Source organism: Oncorhynchus tshawytscha, linkage group LG06 (genome assembly GCF_018296145.1).
Source record: "Oncorhynchus tshawytscha isolate Ot180627B linkage group LG06, Otsh_v2.0, whole genome shotgun sequence".
Classification (NCBI taxonomy): Eukaryota; Metazoa; Chordata; class Actinopteri; order Salmoniformes; family Salmonidae; genus Oncorhynchus; species Oncorhynchus tshawytscha.
In genome coordinates, this window is record NC_056434.1 from 16,441,656 (window position 1) to 16,457,279 (window position 15,624).

The window sequence follows — 15,624 nt, forward strand, 5'->3', positions numbered from 1 at the left end:
TCCACATCTTTTAATAAAGTGAAACTTTCATTAAAAAAAAACAGGTAAACAGAAACCGAACGTGACGCAACCGTGGCGCACACAAACACACACAGAAAATAAATAATTACACACAACATAGGTGGGGAAAAGGCTGCCTAAGTATGATTCCCAATCAGAGACAACGATAGACAGCTGCCTCTGATTGGGAACCACTCGGCCAAAAACAAAGAAATAGAAAACATAGAATGGCCACCCAAATTACACCCTGACCTAACCAAATAGAGAAATAAACCGGTCAGGGCGTGACAATACTGATCTGATGAAGTTCATTGAACTAATGCCGTATCTGTCAAACAATACCAAAGAGCTACCAGTCAAAATTGGGCAAACAGACAAAAAAAATATTTGATACAACCAACCCATTTCTTGATACCTTAGTAAAAGAAGGCAAATGTACAACTTCTGATAAATAAAAAGACTCAAGAAACAATAAGTTATCAATGTAAAAGAGCAACATTTTGCATTTAAAAGTAACTATCTGAATTTTGTTGAAAAAAAATGTTTTTATACAAAAAACGACAAACAAATGTTCAGATAATGAACGGGGGAAATATGCAAAAACAATGTGAATTTGTCTTTAAATAATGCTTTACAGAAAATGTTTCAGGCACATTCAGAACATATAAATCTAGCTAAACACCTGAAGCTAACACCATTAAATAATATACATAAATACAGGAAGTACTAGCATGACTTAAGTAGTACCAACAGGTGGATGCCTCAGACTTCAATGAAAAAGCTGGTAAGAAAAACAACTCTTCAAGATGATGATTAACAACCAAAGGCAGAAATTCCCCTTAAAATAACTGAAAGGAAAAAGGAAAGACCCCAATAAATAATGTGGAACTGGTACAGTGAGTTGATGTATAAAAGGACTTTTCCATACACTGTTTCTGAGATTACAGTGAAAGTATGGATAAAGAGCCAAAACCATGAAAACAGATTAAAAAAAGAGTAGCACTCTTAACGCAAGCAGGTGGCTCCCTTCTGTCAATTCCAGTAATTCCAGTTCAATTCCCCAGAACACGGAAGCAACTCTTGCTATCTAGAGAGGATGTGGAGAAAGCTCAAGTTACACCTAAACACTAGACCTGGATCAGCTTTACTCACCTCACCTCTATCCATAACCACTAAGATAAAAAAATAAAAAAACTGCTGGGCCAGGTAAAGTGCTTGAGGCAACATCAACGAAGAACGTGAAAACATTTCTGTGGAATGAGTCAACTGGAAGTGTCCGTTTCGTTGCCATTTCCTCATTTGCACCAGAAGAGGTAATAAAACAAAACCGTTATTGGGGTATTTGTGGTTAACTGCATAATATCTCCTGTGTGTAAGGGGTAAAGGCAGTTGGCTTTTGCGGGTCACTTAGTGCACGTGCTGGCAGTGGATCTTCTCTTCGGCTCTGTCTAGCATGTCACTTAGTGCACGTGCTGGCAGTGGGTCTTCTCTTCGGCTCTGTCTAGCATGTTCAGCATCTCTTGTATGATGGCTTGAAGGGCTCTACCCAGGTCCTCTCCACTATAAGGCTTTGCTATGGGAGGCACGTGGACGAACGCTGAGCGCCCATGGCTCAGGTACAGAGAGGTGTAGTAGGTGAAGTCACAGAGGTATCTGTCAGGAAAGACAGGAATGAAGATAATGGTTCTAATAATAATAATATTTGGTGGGTGCTTATATTTATCCTATGCATGTGTGAATTGAAAACATGTTTTTTGCATATCCCAACTCTTCCTGTGACACCATTTAAGCCAGCGGCATTCACATTTGGGGTCTAGGGAACTACAGCGGGGTGGCTTAAACTTAAATAAAATAAAACATGTATTTTTTGGTGAACAAAAAATCAAGAGTACAGATTATTGTAGTACAGATTATCCGTGGCCTCCAACTGCTCTTAAATGCATGTAAAACTAAATACAATTTCTTTGACCGATAGTTGTCCACACCTGCCTGCCTGTCCAGCATCAGTAGTCTGGACAGTTCTGATTTAGAATATGTGGACAACTACAAATACCTAGGTGTTTGGTTAGACTGTAAACTCTCCTTCCAGACTCACATTAAGCATCTCCAATCCAAAATTAAATCTAGAATCGGCTTCCTATTTTGCAACAAAGCATCCTTCACTCATGCTGCCAAACATACCATCGTAAAACTGACTATCCTACCGATCCTTGACTTTGGCGATGTAATTTGCAAAATAGTCTCCAACTCTCTACTCAGCAAATTGGATACAGTCTATCACAGTGCCATCTGTTTTGTCACCACCCACCATTGCGACCTGGATGCTCTCGTTGGCTGGCCCTCACTACATATTCGTCGCCAAACCCATTGGCTCCAGGTCATCTATAAGTCTTTGCTAGGTAAAGCCCTGCCTTATCTCAGCTCACTGGTCACCATAGCAACACCCACCCGTAGCACGCGCTCCAGAAGGTATATTTCACTGGTCACCCCCAAAGCCAATTCCTCCTTCAGCCACCTTTCCTTCCAGTTCTCTGCTGACAATGACTGTAACGAACTGCAAAAATCACTGAAGCTGGAGACTCATATCTCCCTCACTAGCTTTAAGCACCAGCTGTCAGAGCAGCTCACAGATCACTGCACCTGTACATAGCTCATCTGTAAATAGCCCATCCAACTACCTCATCCCGATACTGTTGTTTATTTTATTATTTATTTTGTTCCTTTGCACCCCAGTATCTCTACTTGCACACTCATCTTCTGCGCATCTATCACTCCAGTGTTTAATTACTATATTGTAATTATTTCACCACTTTGGCCTATTTATTGCCTTACCTCCCCTGTCCTACCTCATTTGCACACATTGTATATATACTTTTTCTATTGTATTATTGACTGTATGTTTGTTTATTCCATGTGTAACTCTGTGTTGTTGTTTGTGTCGCACTGCTTTGCTTTATCTTGGCCAGGTTGCAGTTGTAAATGAGAACTTGTTCTCAACTAGCCTACACGGTTAAATCAATGTGAAAAAAATATTTAAAAATAAAAGAATTGTATGGGACAATATACAAATGTTTTTGAGAAAGATAATTAGACATTTTTTATTTTATTGACTAAATGTATTTATTGGTTTATTTTTAAGATTTTAAGGTTGTGTCATTCGATTTGGGATGGGGTCGCAAGAAATTCTTGAGGAAAAAATGGGGTCCCAGGAATTCTGGTGGAAAAAGTTTGAATACCACTGCTCTAAGCGGTGGTTCTACAGTAAGAGTTGGGAAAACGTAGACCTAAAATATTATTTGAACTACAGGTGTATGCATGCACATTGCTAACAAAATCAATGTCGCAAACACAAAGGCACACAACAAGAGGATGTTTACCTGCCAGCATCTTTTGAGACGGACACTGCTACACCTAGGCCAGAGGCTGTCACTCTCTTGCAGACCGATTCCATGTCAATAACAGAGTCAATGCAGTCAGGACCCCCCTCAATGCAACACTGAGAATGGGGACAGAAGCGGCTGTTGTCGAGACCCTTGTAGCCATGGTTACGGCCACATTTCTCCAAGGTAACGGTGGTGGCCATACCCGAGACTCCAACATGGACCACTAACTGATTCCCCATGCAGAGAAGGACACAAAACAAACTAATTCAAAAGTGGTGCATATAAATTTAATATTGAATATATTACCAGCAGGAAAGGAGACAGGATAGTCCATTTGTTGCTTTCTTACCTGGGGATGATACTGCTTCCATAATGACGGAACCAAACTCTGGACTGCCTGGTACTCGACAGGCACCTCATACACATGCAGGTCTACGTCCTTTCCCAAGCCCAGCTTTTTCAGTTCCTTATAACAAAGAAGACAGGTGATTCATATTCATATAAGATCATAGAAATGTCTTCACATTATTTCGACACTCATTGCTTTTCAAATAAATAGACGTCATCTTTACTTTAAAGTAACTTTACTGTAAAATATGCAATATATACATACCTGGACTGCTACCCAACTGGCATTAATGGTGTGCGCTCCAAATGGCTCAAACCCTAAAAAATATGGCAGCGTTTAAAAAATTAAAAAATTGTTTGCAGATTTTTGTGTATAATGTGTTCAATGTCAGGTTGGCTTCTCTCAAAGTTCAATTAACTTGAGATTGTTGCTTACTTATAGGTCTACATCTGTGTTATACACATTTATTAAAACATTTTATACAAACATTTGCCAGGTTTGATTGGCAATACATTTGCTTGAAGGGGAAAAAAACAACACTACTAAGAACCTATGCTAGAATAGCCACTCAAAAAAAAGCTAAACCCCATAAAAAGCTAGCTTTATAATGCGTTTATACACTACATGACCAAAAGTTTGTGGACACCAAAAACAGTGGCATTAATATGAAGTTGGTCCCCCCTTTGCTGCTATAACAGTCTTGAATCTTCTAGGAAAGATTTCCACTAGATGTTAGAACATTGCTGTGGGGACTTGCTTCCATTCAGCCACAAGAGCATTAGTGAGGTCACTGACGTTGGCCTGGCTCGCAGACGGCGTTCCAATTCATCCCAAAGGTGTTCGATGGGGTTGAGGTTAGGGCTCTGTGCAGTCAATCAAGTTCTTCCATACTGATCTTAACAAACCATTTCTGTATGGACCTTGCTTTGTGCACGGGGGTATTGTCATGCTGAAAGAGGAAAGGGCCTTCCCCAAACTGTTGCCACAAAGTTGGAAGCACAGAATCATCAAGAATGTCATTGTATGCTGCAGCATTAAGACTTCCCTTAGGTGGAACTAAGAGGCCTAGCCTGAACCATGAATCACAGCTCCAGACTTCCTCCTCCACCAAACTTTACAGTTGGCACTATGCATTGGAGCAGGTAGCATTCTCCTGGCATCCGCCAAACCCATATTTGTCCGTCGGACTGCCAGATGATAAAGCATGATTCATCACTCCAGAGAACGCGTTTCCACTGCTCTAGAGTTCAATTGCGGCGAGTTTTACACCACTCCAGCTGATGCTTTGCATTGTGTGTGGCTGTGGTGTGGCTGCTCGGCCATGGAAACCCATTTCATGAAGTTCCTGACAAACAGTTCTTGTGCTGACGTTGCTTCCAGAGGCAGTTTGGAACTCGGTAGTGAGAGTTGCAACCGAGGACAGACGATTTTTACACGCTATACACTTCAGCGGTTCCATTCTTTGAGCTTGAATGGCCTACCACTTCGCGGCTGAGCCATTGTTGCTCCTCAATGTTTCCACTTCACAATAACAGCACTTACAGTTGACCGGGGCAGCTCTAGCATGGCAGAAATTTGACAAACTGACTTGTTGGAAAGGTGGCGAGCTATGTCGGTGCCATGTTGAAATTCACTGAGCTCATCATTCTGCAGCCAATGTTTGTCTGTGGAGATTGCATTGTGTGGCTGAAATAGCCGGATCAACTAATTTAAAGGGGAGTCCACATACCTTTGTATACACAGTATAGTGTATGCAGTGGTGTAAAGTACTGAAGTAAAAATACTTTAAAGTACCTCCTAAGTAGTTTTTTGGGGTATCTTTACTTTACTATTTATATTTTTAACAACTTTTACTTTACTACATTTCCCCCCAAATATTGTACTTTTTACTCCATACATTTTCCCCAACAAACAAACAAACGTACTTGTTACATTTTGAATGCTTAACGGTACAGGAAAATTGTCAATTTCACACACTTATCAAGAGAACAATTGGTTATCCCTACTGCCTCTGCATATTTTGTAAATAATGTCCAAGTGTTGGAGTGTGCCCCTGGCTATCGGTAAATTAAAGACAAGAAAATGGTGCCGTCTGCTTCGCTTAATATAAGGAATTTCAAATGACTTATACTTTTACTTTTGATACTTAAGTATATTTTAGCAATTATATTTAATTGTGATACATAGGTATATTTAAAAGCAAATACTTTTAGACTTTTACTGGCTGACTTTCACTTTTACTTGAGTAACTTTCTATTAAGGTTTCTATACTTTTAATTAAGTATGACAATTCCGTACTTTTTCCACCACTGAGTGTATGTGTGATTGTGGCTGCAGTAACGTTGAGACACAACTCGGGAATCCCTATGGGATTAATGGGCTGGTCTGTTGTTCCCTTGGAGACCAAGGGATCTGTCTGACAGGGAGGTGAAAAGGAGCAAGCGAGGGTCGGCAGCTGGCCAATTCTCTTTTGTGAAGCCCTCTGTTCCCAGGCAATCTACATATATTTTATCGGGCTATCCCGTCTTCAACTGGCCTTTGTGTCTGGGAGACAGAAGAAATACAGTATGACTATAAAGCTTTACTAGTTTCATAGTTTCCAAATTTTGTTGAAGACTGCAACAGTATGTAAAACATGTTTTTAGAAACTAGAATTTGATTTAGTAAAACACATGCAAAATGGGCCAAATAGCCTCATTACTGCATGTCTGGAGGTCTGAAATATTACAACTTTCATATTATTCTGCAACATACAGTTGGTCAGGGTATACATTGACACGTTCCTAACGTTATACAATAAGTGCAATTATGTCTAGTATGTTCAGTTATTCATGGGCCTGTTTATTTTCGAATACAAGAAACACATTATTAATGTGTCGAGCTTGACTGAAAAGACCAACTAGAAACTACGTACAGTCGAGCAAGTAGAGGAAAACCCACTAACCTGTTACAACAACATTCCGCTTACTATTGTCCATATTCTTCGTATCTGTAGAGAATGTTTTCGATTGTTATTCTAAATTTAACAAGGAACGCAGCTTTCCTGTCTCCGATTTTGCTGTCCTTCCAAAGCAGTCATCTATTTCTCGAGCTGCTTTTCGCGTCTCGTTTTTCTCCCAGAGTCTGACGTATTGACTTATAATACACTTGGGTCGACAACTTCCGTTAAACTTCCGCACGTTAAACGTTAGCGCTAGTAAAGAATTAATGCCCAAAATATTCAGTTCAGTTGACCGGATAGTTTGTAATATAATCTGTTATAATGGTAAGTATATATTTTTATCGAGTTACAGTAATATGACGACTGTTATTTGCTTGTGTGGGACCGTAGAATGGGTCGAGCACAAACGCGCGGCTGTTGTTTACCATGCAGCTAACGTTAGCTATGTGCTAATGTAACGTGGACGTAGTTAAATGGCTAATTCATTGTATTAACGCTAATAGCTAACATAAAATATAAAATAGCTACTATAAGAATAAACAGATTGGAATTTTGTATTTAAACACGGTTTGCATTTCAAGTCAAATGTGACCTATTGTGCTAGCTAACTTGTTATTATAAACCAGCTAACGTTAGTTGGCAAAAATGTGCATGGCTAACTTTACATGTGTTTTGAACATGTACTGGTATAATTAAGCAATAAGGCACGAGGGGGTATGGTATATGTCCAATATACCACGACTAAGGGCTCGTCTTAACACGACGCATCGTGGAGTGCCTGGACATATACCTCAAACCCCCGAGGTGCCATATTGCTATTATAAACTGGTTACCATCTTAATTAGAGCAGTACAACTAAATGTTTTGTCATACTCGTGGTATACGGTCTGATATAACATGGCTTTCAGCCAATCAGATCTCAGGGCTCAAACCACCCAGTTTATAATGACTTTTTAACTCTATATTTGAAATTCACAGCTACCTCTATCTTTGCTGAAGACTGCACAGAACCACCCTATGGTAAGGACGGATTAAATTAGTCAATTTTTGCCTAGTGGTATTTTACTCAGAATAGTTGTGAGTCATGTGAGTTCAAATGTCTCTGTTCGTTCATATCGATTTGGTCCTTAGTTTTTGTGGTACAAACATAACCCACACAGCTTTGATTTCTAACCCCAATTCTTCTTCCCTATACTTTTCAGCTGGTGGAGTTGAAGAATGGAGAGACGTATAACGGACACTTGGTCAGTTGTGACAACTGGATGAATATAAATTTACGAGAAGTCATCTGCACCTCAAGGGTAAAGATTTTGTCTGAGTACTTGTCGAGACTCAAGAGTTGTAACCACTGATCTGAAATATGTACATGGTTGCTTGCATTGGTGTAAAAATACTTTAAAGTACTACTTAAGTAGTTTTTTTGAGTATCTACACTTTACTTTTTATATTTTTGACAACTTTTACTTCACTACATTCCTGAAGAAAATAATGTACTTTCTACTCCATTAATTTTCCCTGACACCCAAAAATACATGTTACATTTTGACAGGAAAATGGTCCAATTCACACACCTCAAGAGAACATCCCTGGTCATCCCTACTGCCTCTGATCTGGCGGACTCACTAAACACAAATGATTTGTTTGTAAATTAATGTCAAGAGTGTTGTAGTGTGCCCCTGGCTATCTGTACATTTAAAAAATAGAAAATTGTGCTCTCTGGTTTGCATAATATAAGGAATTTGACATTTTAATACTTTTACTTTTGATACTTAAGTACATTTTTAGCAATTCCATTTACTTTTGATACTTAAGTATATTTCAAACCAAATACTTTTAGACTTTTACTCAGTGGGTGTTTTATTGGGAGACTTTTACTTGAGTCATTTTCTTTTAAGGTAGCTTTACTTCTACTCAAGTATGACTTTTGAGTACTTTTTCCACCACTGGTTGCTTGTGAGTGACAACCACAAATGAATAGGCTAGATTGTTGCCTAAACATCAGACTGTTACCATGGTACTCCATGGATTATCAGTCTGCCGGAAGTCACCCTAAAAAATATGCAATAGTCTCTACAAGACAGAATGTTGAATAAAATTCAATTTACTCTTATTTTACTGGTTGAACATGCTGTTGGTCCTTTTGGCAGCAGGTGGAGACCAGATTTTTTTTTTTTGCGGAGCCGGTATGTTCTGTCACTGTGTGTTTTCTATCTCTTTGATGCATTTCACGCAAAGCACAATATGTAAACAATAGCCGAACGTAGTCGACTGAAGCACTTTTCCTCGCAACCGGCAGGAAGTGTTTGCCATTCGGTTAGGTTTGGCTATATTGTGCAAATTGCATCAGTATTGGAAGTAAAAACCGTAAATACAGACCAGCAAACTGCAGATTGGGTTGATAACACTTCCTTGTGGATATTTTATATCAGATTACCTTTTGACATAGGGACAACAGGTAAAGTAAGTTGAAATTAAGTTTGTTCAACATTTTGACTTGTAATGGGGCTGTTCGGGAATGCTGAGCCTACATGTTAGACTTGAGTGTGTACGTATTTTACTCTCTGATTCTAAAGAGGCTTGCTACATGGCCAAGTCTTCCGAATCAACGATCAGAAAAATGACCATGTATAACCACAAGATGGCACTATTGACAGTTAAAAGATTCAGTTTGTAGGAGTTCTACTAAGACTAAGTTAACGCTGAAACTCTCCCCTTATCCCATTTGCTCCCATCGTTTAGGATGGAGATAAATTTTGGAGGATGCCTGAGTGTTACATCAGAGGAAGCACCATAAAGTACCTGCGTATCCCTGATGAGATCATTGACATGGTGAAGGAAGAGGTGGTGTCCAAGGGCCGTGGGCGAGGAGGCATGCAGCAGAACAAACAGCAGGGCAAGGGTCGAGGGGGAGGAGCAGGCAGAGGTAAGATGGAACCCCTCTCTGGAATGGCAAATGGGGAAAATTTGTTTGGGGTGCTTGTAGGGTGAATCAATTGGGGCCTATATGACAGTATCATTTTCTAAGTGTTTCCTTGTTGAAATGGTTTGTGTCATGCTGTATATGCATGCTCTATGTTTAGGTGTGTTTGGAGGCCGTGGTCGGGGCATGCCAGGAGTGGGAATGCCAGGAGTAGGCAGAGGCCAGCAGCAGGAGAAGAAGCCTGCTGGTGGTAAACCTCAGGGAGTCAAGAACCAGCACTGAGGAGAGGAACAGACAGGTCAAATGTAAGGAACGAGTGTAGTTTTCACAGAATGACAACTCTCAGTCAGTCAGTGGAGGTCACCTTACACAATGGCTGTTGTAATGGCCATTACTGCTCCCTCACTGCCATTTTTTAGCCATGTGTGTTTGACCTCCACCAATTTGTGAAATCACAATGTGAGAACTATGAATATGCTGTGCAGTTCAGAAAGGGCAGGGTTTTGTAGACAGATTTTTGCCTTAAAGTTTTTGTTTAGTAATCAATTTGGGCCACCGTCAGAAACATGTAATTATCGTCCACAAGAACTCAACAGTAACCGAAATTTGAGAAGTTCAATGTTATTGTTTTATTGTGCCCAGAGCAATCTACTACGTTGATTGTACCCAATTGTCTTCAGTGTAATATAAGCTATGTAAAGCACCCATTTTTGGCATCCATTTTATGCCCTTGGAATTTGAAGACTTAAGTTGATTGTGTTATGAGGAAAAATACCTAGTTGGTTAAAGAAATGTCAAGAAGTCTGGCAGTTTATTTTCAGAGTCCCAATTGGGGGTTTCTAAATGTTTTACTTTTGTGGAGTTTATTTGCATATTGCAACATGAGACAATAATGTTTTAATTTAGCCTATACAAAAGAACATGAGAATAAATGTTTTGTTAAATATACTGTGCTTGAATGTATGAAAGAACAATAACTATTGGATTTGTTTTGAATGGGTCTACATACAGAATGAAAAGGTATTTTGCTATGCTCATGCTAGCTTACCTCTAAAATGACAAAACACAATTTGCATAGTAGGTTTATGTTCTTGTATAACTAACCAGCTATAAAAATAAAATGTCAACATAAACAATCAAGCATGCATATAACAAAGCTGGTGTAACCTTTTCTCTAGCCCCCTAAAGCACAACCGCAATCACACAGCAGCTGAATCAGCAATAATGCAGCCCTGATTAACATGACGCTATAATTCATGGAGTTAAATATCACGTGAGATGGTGACTGATTTATCATGCTGTTCTATGAGTTTTATTACTGTGGTCCTGCATGTCTTGTGGCTGTTTTGAAATGAATCAGAATGGAACATAATCGCTGTTAGTTTCAGTTAAAACATGAAGCTCTGGAAAAAACATTCTCACTTTCATTTGCATGAAAAGCTAGCTTCAATTGAAAATGTAAAACGCATGGTAGTTCTTTGACAAGGGGTTGGTGGAAATTATGAGGAGATGGTTTCTCTATTACCTCTGAAATATTTGTATCAGGCAAAAAAAGTGTTTTTCAATACCAAACTCCCTAAGCACTGGTTTAGTGTCCCATAAATGTTATGAGACCAATGTGCCACATCTCTTTCTTGAAGAATATGACCCTGGATATCAAAGTTATGTAGCACTTCGATGAACAAATTAACAGAATTTTGTTCTCCAAGTTTGGCGCTCAGCCATAAAAACGCTTGTTTGCCTTTTTCTGCCTGTGGTGAATGTATTTTGTTTTTAACAGCACTTTTAGAACGTGAAAGATTCCATTAACAGACGTTTCAAGCCAATGGGCTTTCTTTTTCCGACTTTGCTGGCATTTCTTTTAGTTTGTAGAGACCTCGATTGTGAGAGATACTTTAATGAATGTTGAAGTTACCCTATACCCAAATCCATGGCTATAGCATTACTCCTAAGTATTAGATGTCCCTATAAGCCACAATTCCGAACCATTGTGGGAAACTACTATGAGAGAGAATAGGGTATTGATGTGTGTGTGTGTGTGTGTGAATGAGGGGGAGAGATGGTTAATGGTCTCCAGTTGAAGGTTTTCCTCTGCCAAGATATGCCACAGATAAAGACCCCTGAGATAAAGACAAATGGCTCTCTCCAAGATAAAGCTTTCAATCTTGTGACTAATAAACATTTTCTGTCTTTCCATTTTAAAATTATAACCATAGAGTTAATGCCAATCCAATAACTACTAGCCTATTTCTTTGCTCATAGTTTAAAACGTTGTAGACTGTAAAACATGTCAAACAACAAATACTATAGATTGCAATTATTTTGTCCCCATACTAATTAACTGGAACTAGTACAGTTAGCTAGTAGACAATGGACATCAGAAGGCCTGTGACTCATGATGATAATAACCCTGTATGAATGTAGGCGTACATTAGTGGTGCACAGGTCAGCTGTTCACCCGCACCCACCCACAATGGATGCTAACCCTTCTGCAACCACCCGACTATACACTGAGTGTACAAAACATTAGGAGGAACATCTTCCTAATATTGAGTTGCACCCCCCTTTTGCCCTCAGAGCCTCAATTTGTCAGGGCATGGACTCTACAAGGTGTGGAAAGCATTTTACAGGGATGCTGGCCAATGTTGACTCCAATGCTTCTCACAGTTGTGTCCAGTTGGCTTGATGTCCTTTAGGTGGTGGACCATTCTCAAACCAGTGTGCCTGGCACATACTACCATACCCTGTTCAAAGGCACTTAAATCTTTTGTCTTGCCCATTCACCCTCTTAATGGCACATACACAACCCACGACTCAATTGTCTAAAGGCTTAAAACCTGTCTCCTACTGTTCATCTACACTGATTGAAGTGGATTTAACAAGTGACATCAATAAGGGATCATAGCTTTCAACTTGATTAATCTGGTCAATCTGTCATGGAAAGAAGTTGTTTGTGATGTTTTATACACTCAGTGTACGTGATGAAGAGAAAATCTGATGCCCGCACCTGAACCTAACCCCCAAATATAGCAAATGCGCTATTCAGGTACAGTCAAAGACTGCATAACGATTTTTTGACAGACATTTCTTGTTGCCCGATTAAGATATGTTTCTGCTTATAATTTCAGACATTTTAGTTGGCTATTTTTTTGTCAACTTGTCTATAATTAGATACATGCAACTTCTCTTTTGTAGTTATATGTTGCCCGAGAAAACTAAATAAACCCTTGATCACCAGAATGTCATCATTCGATAGAATGAATGCTTTACTCTAGTTGACATCAGTAAAGTTTTCTCTGTCATCTTTTGCAGAGCAAAGACTTTAGGGACTGGGGAGAAAATGGGAAAAAAATATATCATATTTTCAAAATAAAATCTGTTTGACTGGTTGTAAGCTGTGAAAACCACCCAAAATGTTTCTCATAAGATTTTAGTTCAGCTTGGATACATATTTTATGTGGTTGAAATACTATCAGCATTCTTTCAAGATGCTGAAAGAAAGAAATCATATTTCTTCACACTGTTCCCAGATAAAACATTTTGCCTGCATTTGGTGTAACCTGGCATCAAGAAATGCTAAATTCTGCAGGAATTAATATTATGGCTCTGTGAGCAGCTATAGACCTACAGTCTGTGTCCAGACCTCAATGTAGCCTATAGATATGAATTGCACAAGAATTATACATTTATGGATTTTTAAGGTATTGTTTTCTCTTTAATCAACCTGTGGTGGATATAACCACGGGGACTGTGGGTTATGAGTCAACCCGCACATCACTAACGTACATACACTAAATGTCCAAAGGTATGTGGACACCCCATCAAATTAATAGATTCTACTATTTTAGCCACACCCGTTGCTGACACGTGTATAAAATCGAGCACACAGCCATGCAATCTCCATAGAGAAACATTGGCAGTAGAATGTCACGTACTGAAGAGCTCAGTGACTTTCAACATGGCATCATCATAGGATGCCACCTTTCCAACAAGTCAGTTCATCAAATTTCTGCACTTCTAGAGATTCCGCGGTCAACTAAGTGATGTTATTGTGAAGTGGAAACGTCTAAGAGCAATAACGGCTCAGTCGCGAAGTGGTAGGCCACTCAAGCTCACAGGACTGCCGAGTGCTGAAGCAAGTAAAAATCGTTTGTCCTCGGTTGCAACACTCACTACCGAGTTCCAAACTGCCTCTGGAAGCAAAGTCAGCACAAGAACTGTTCGTCGGGAGCTTCATGAAAGGGGTTTCCATGGCCGAGCACACAAGCCTAAGATCGCCACCATTGGACTCTTGAGTTCTCTGGAGTGATGTATCACGCTTCACCATCTGGCAGTCCAAGGACAAATCTGGATTTGGCGGATGCTAGGACAACGCTACCTGCCCAAATGCATAGTGCCAACTATAAAGTTTGGTGGAGGAGGAACAATGATCTGGGGCTGCTATTCATGGTTTGGGCTAGGCCCCTTAGTTTCAGTGAAGGGAAATCTTAACGTTACAGCATACAATGACATTCTAGACGATTCTGTGCTTCCAACTTTGTGGCAATAGTTTGGGGAAGGCCTTTTCCTATTTCAGCATGACAATGTCCCCATGCACAAAGCGAGGTCCATACAGAAATGGTGAGTCAAGATCGGTGTGGAAGAATTTGACTGGCCTGCACAGAGCCCTACCTCAACCTCATCGAACACCTTTGGGATGAATTTGAACACCGACTGCGAGCACTAATGCTCTTGTGGCTAAATGGTTCCCACAGCAGTGTTCCAACATCTAGTGGAAAGCCTTCCCAGAAGATTGGAGGCTGTTATAGGATCAAAGGGGTGACCAACTCCAAATTAATGTCCATGATTTTGGAATGAGATGTTCAACCAGCAGGTGTCCACATATTTCACGTAAATCACGCGAGAACAAGGGAAGTAGTCCCCATAGAGTTGAAGATTGGAAGGATATACATTTTACCATCAGCTTTCATGTGGTTGATCAATCTGTATCATGTCAGATGCATTGGAACACATATTCCCACTATCCCTACAATACCATATACAGTGCGGCAAAAAAGTATTTAGTCAGCCACCAATTGTGCAAGTTCTCCCCCTTAAAAAGATGAGAGAGGCCTGTAATTTTCATCATAGGTACACTTCAACTATGACAGACAAAATGAGAAGAAAAAAAATCCAGAAATTCACATTGTAAGATTTTTAATGAATTTATTTGCAAATTATGGTGGAAAATAAGTATTTGGTCACCTACAAACAAGCAAGATTTCTGGCTCTCACAGACCTGTAATTTCTTCTTTAAGAGGCTCCTCTGTCGTCCACTCGTTACCTGTATTAATGGCACCTGTTTGAACTTGTTATCAGTATAAAAGACACCTATCCACAACCTCAAACAGTCACTCCAAACTCCACTATGGCCAAGACCAAAGAGCTGTCAAAGGACACCAGAAACAAAATTGTAGACCTGCACTAGGCTGGAAGACTGAATCTGCAATAGGTAAGCAGCTTGGTTTGAAGAAATCAACTGTGGGAGCAATTATTAGGAAATGGAAGACATACAAGACCACTGATAATCTCCCTCGATCTGGGGCTCCACGCAAGAACTCACCCCGTGGGGTCAAAATGATCACAAGAACGGTGAGCAAAAATCCCAGAACCACACGGGGGGAACTAGTGAATGACCTGCAGAGAGCTGGGACCAAAGTAGCAAAGCCTACCATCAGTAACACACTACGCCGCCAGGGACTCAATTCCTGCAGTGCCAGACGTGTCCCCCTGCTTAAGCCAGTACGTGTCCAGGCCAGTCTGAAGTTTGCTAGAGAGCATTTGGATGATCCAGAAGAAGATTGGGAGAATGTCATATGGTCAGATGAAACCAAAATATAACTTTTTGGTAAAAACTCAACTCGTCGTGTTTGGAGGACAAAGAATGCTGAGTTGCATCCAAAGAACACCATACCTACTGTGAAGCATGGGGGTGGAAACATCCTGCCTTGCGGCTGTTTTTCTGCAAAGAGACCAGGACGACTGATCCGTG

At 40.0% G+C, this 15,624-nt stretch overlaps 2 protein-coding genes across 2 annotated transcripts; one reads left to right on the forward strand and one right to left on the reverse strand.

Annotated features, from left to right (window-relative positions):
• Window positions 1-182: 182 nt before the first annotated feature.
• On the reverse strand, window positions 183-6,849 carry LOC112252123 (pyroglutamyl-peptidase 1). Its single transcript, XM_024423089.2, has 5 exons — window positions 6,677-6,849; window positions 3,997-4,049; window positions 3,733-3,849; window positions 3,378-3,610; window positions 183-1,653 (listed from the first exon to the last, which is right to left on the reverse strand). Exons 1-5 carry the CDS (start codon window positions 6,708-6,710, stop codon window positions 1,461-1,463), a joined length of 630 nt encoding a protein of 209 aa, XP_024278857.1. The 5' UTR covers window positions 6,711-6,849; the 3' UTR covers window positions 183-1,460.
• A 1-nt stretch (window position 6,850) lies between these two features.
• On the forward strand, window positions 6,851-10,749 carry LOC112252124 (U6 snRNA-associated Sm-like protein LSm4). Its single transcript, XM_024423090.2, has 5 exons — window positions 6,851-6,997; window positions 7,652-7,693; window positions 7,876-7,974; window positions 9,413-9,596; window positions 9,754-10,749. The coding sequence occupies exons 1-5, from the start codon at window positions 6,995-6,997 to the stop codon at window positions 9,873-9,875; spliced, it is 450 nt and encodes a 149-aa protein (XP_024278858.1). The 5' UTR covers window positions 6,851-6,994; the 3' UTR covers window positions 9,876-10,749.
• The last annotated feature ends 4,875 nt before the right edge of the window (window positions 10,750-15,624 follow it).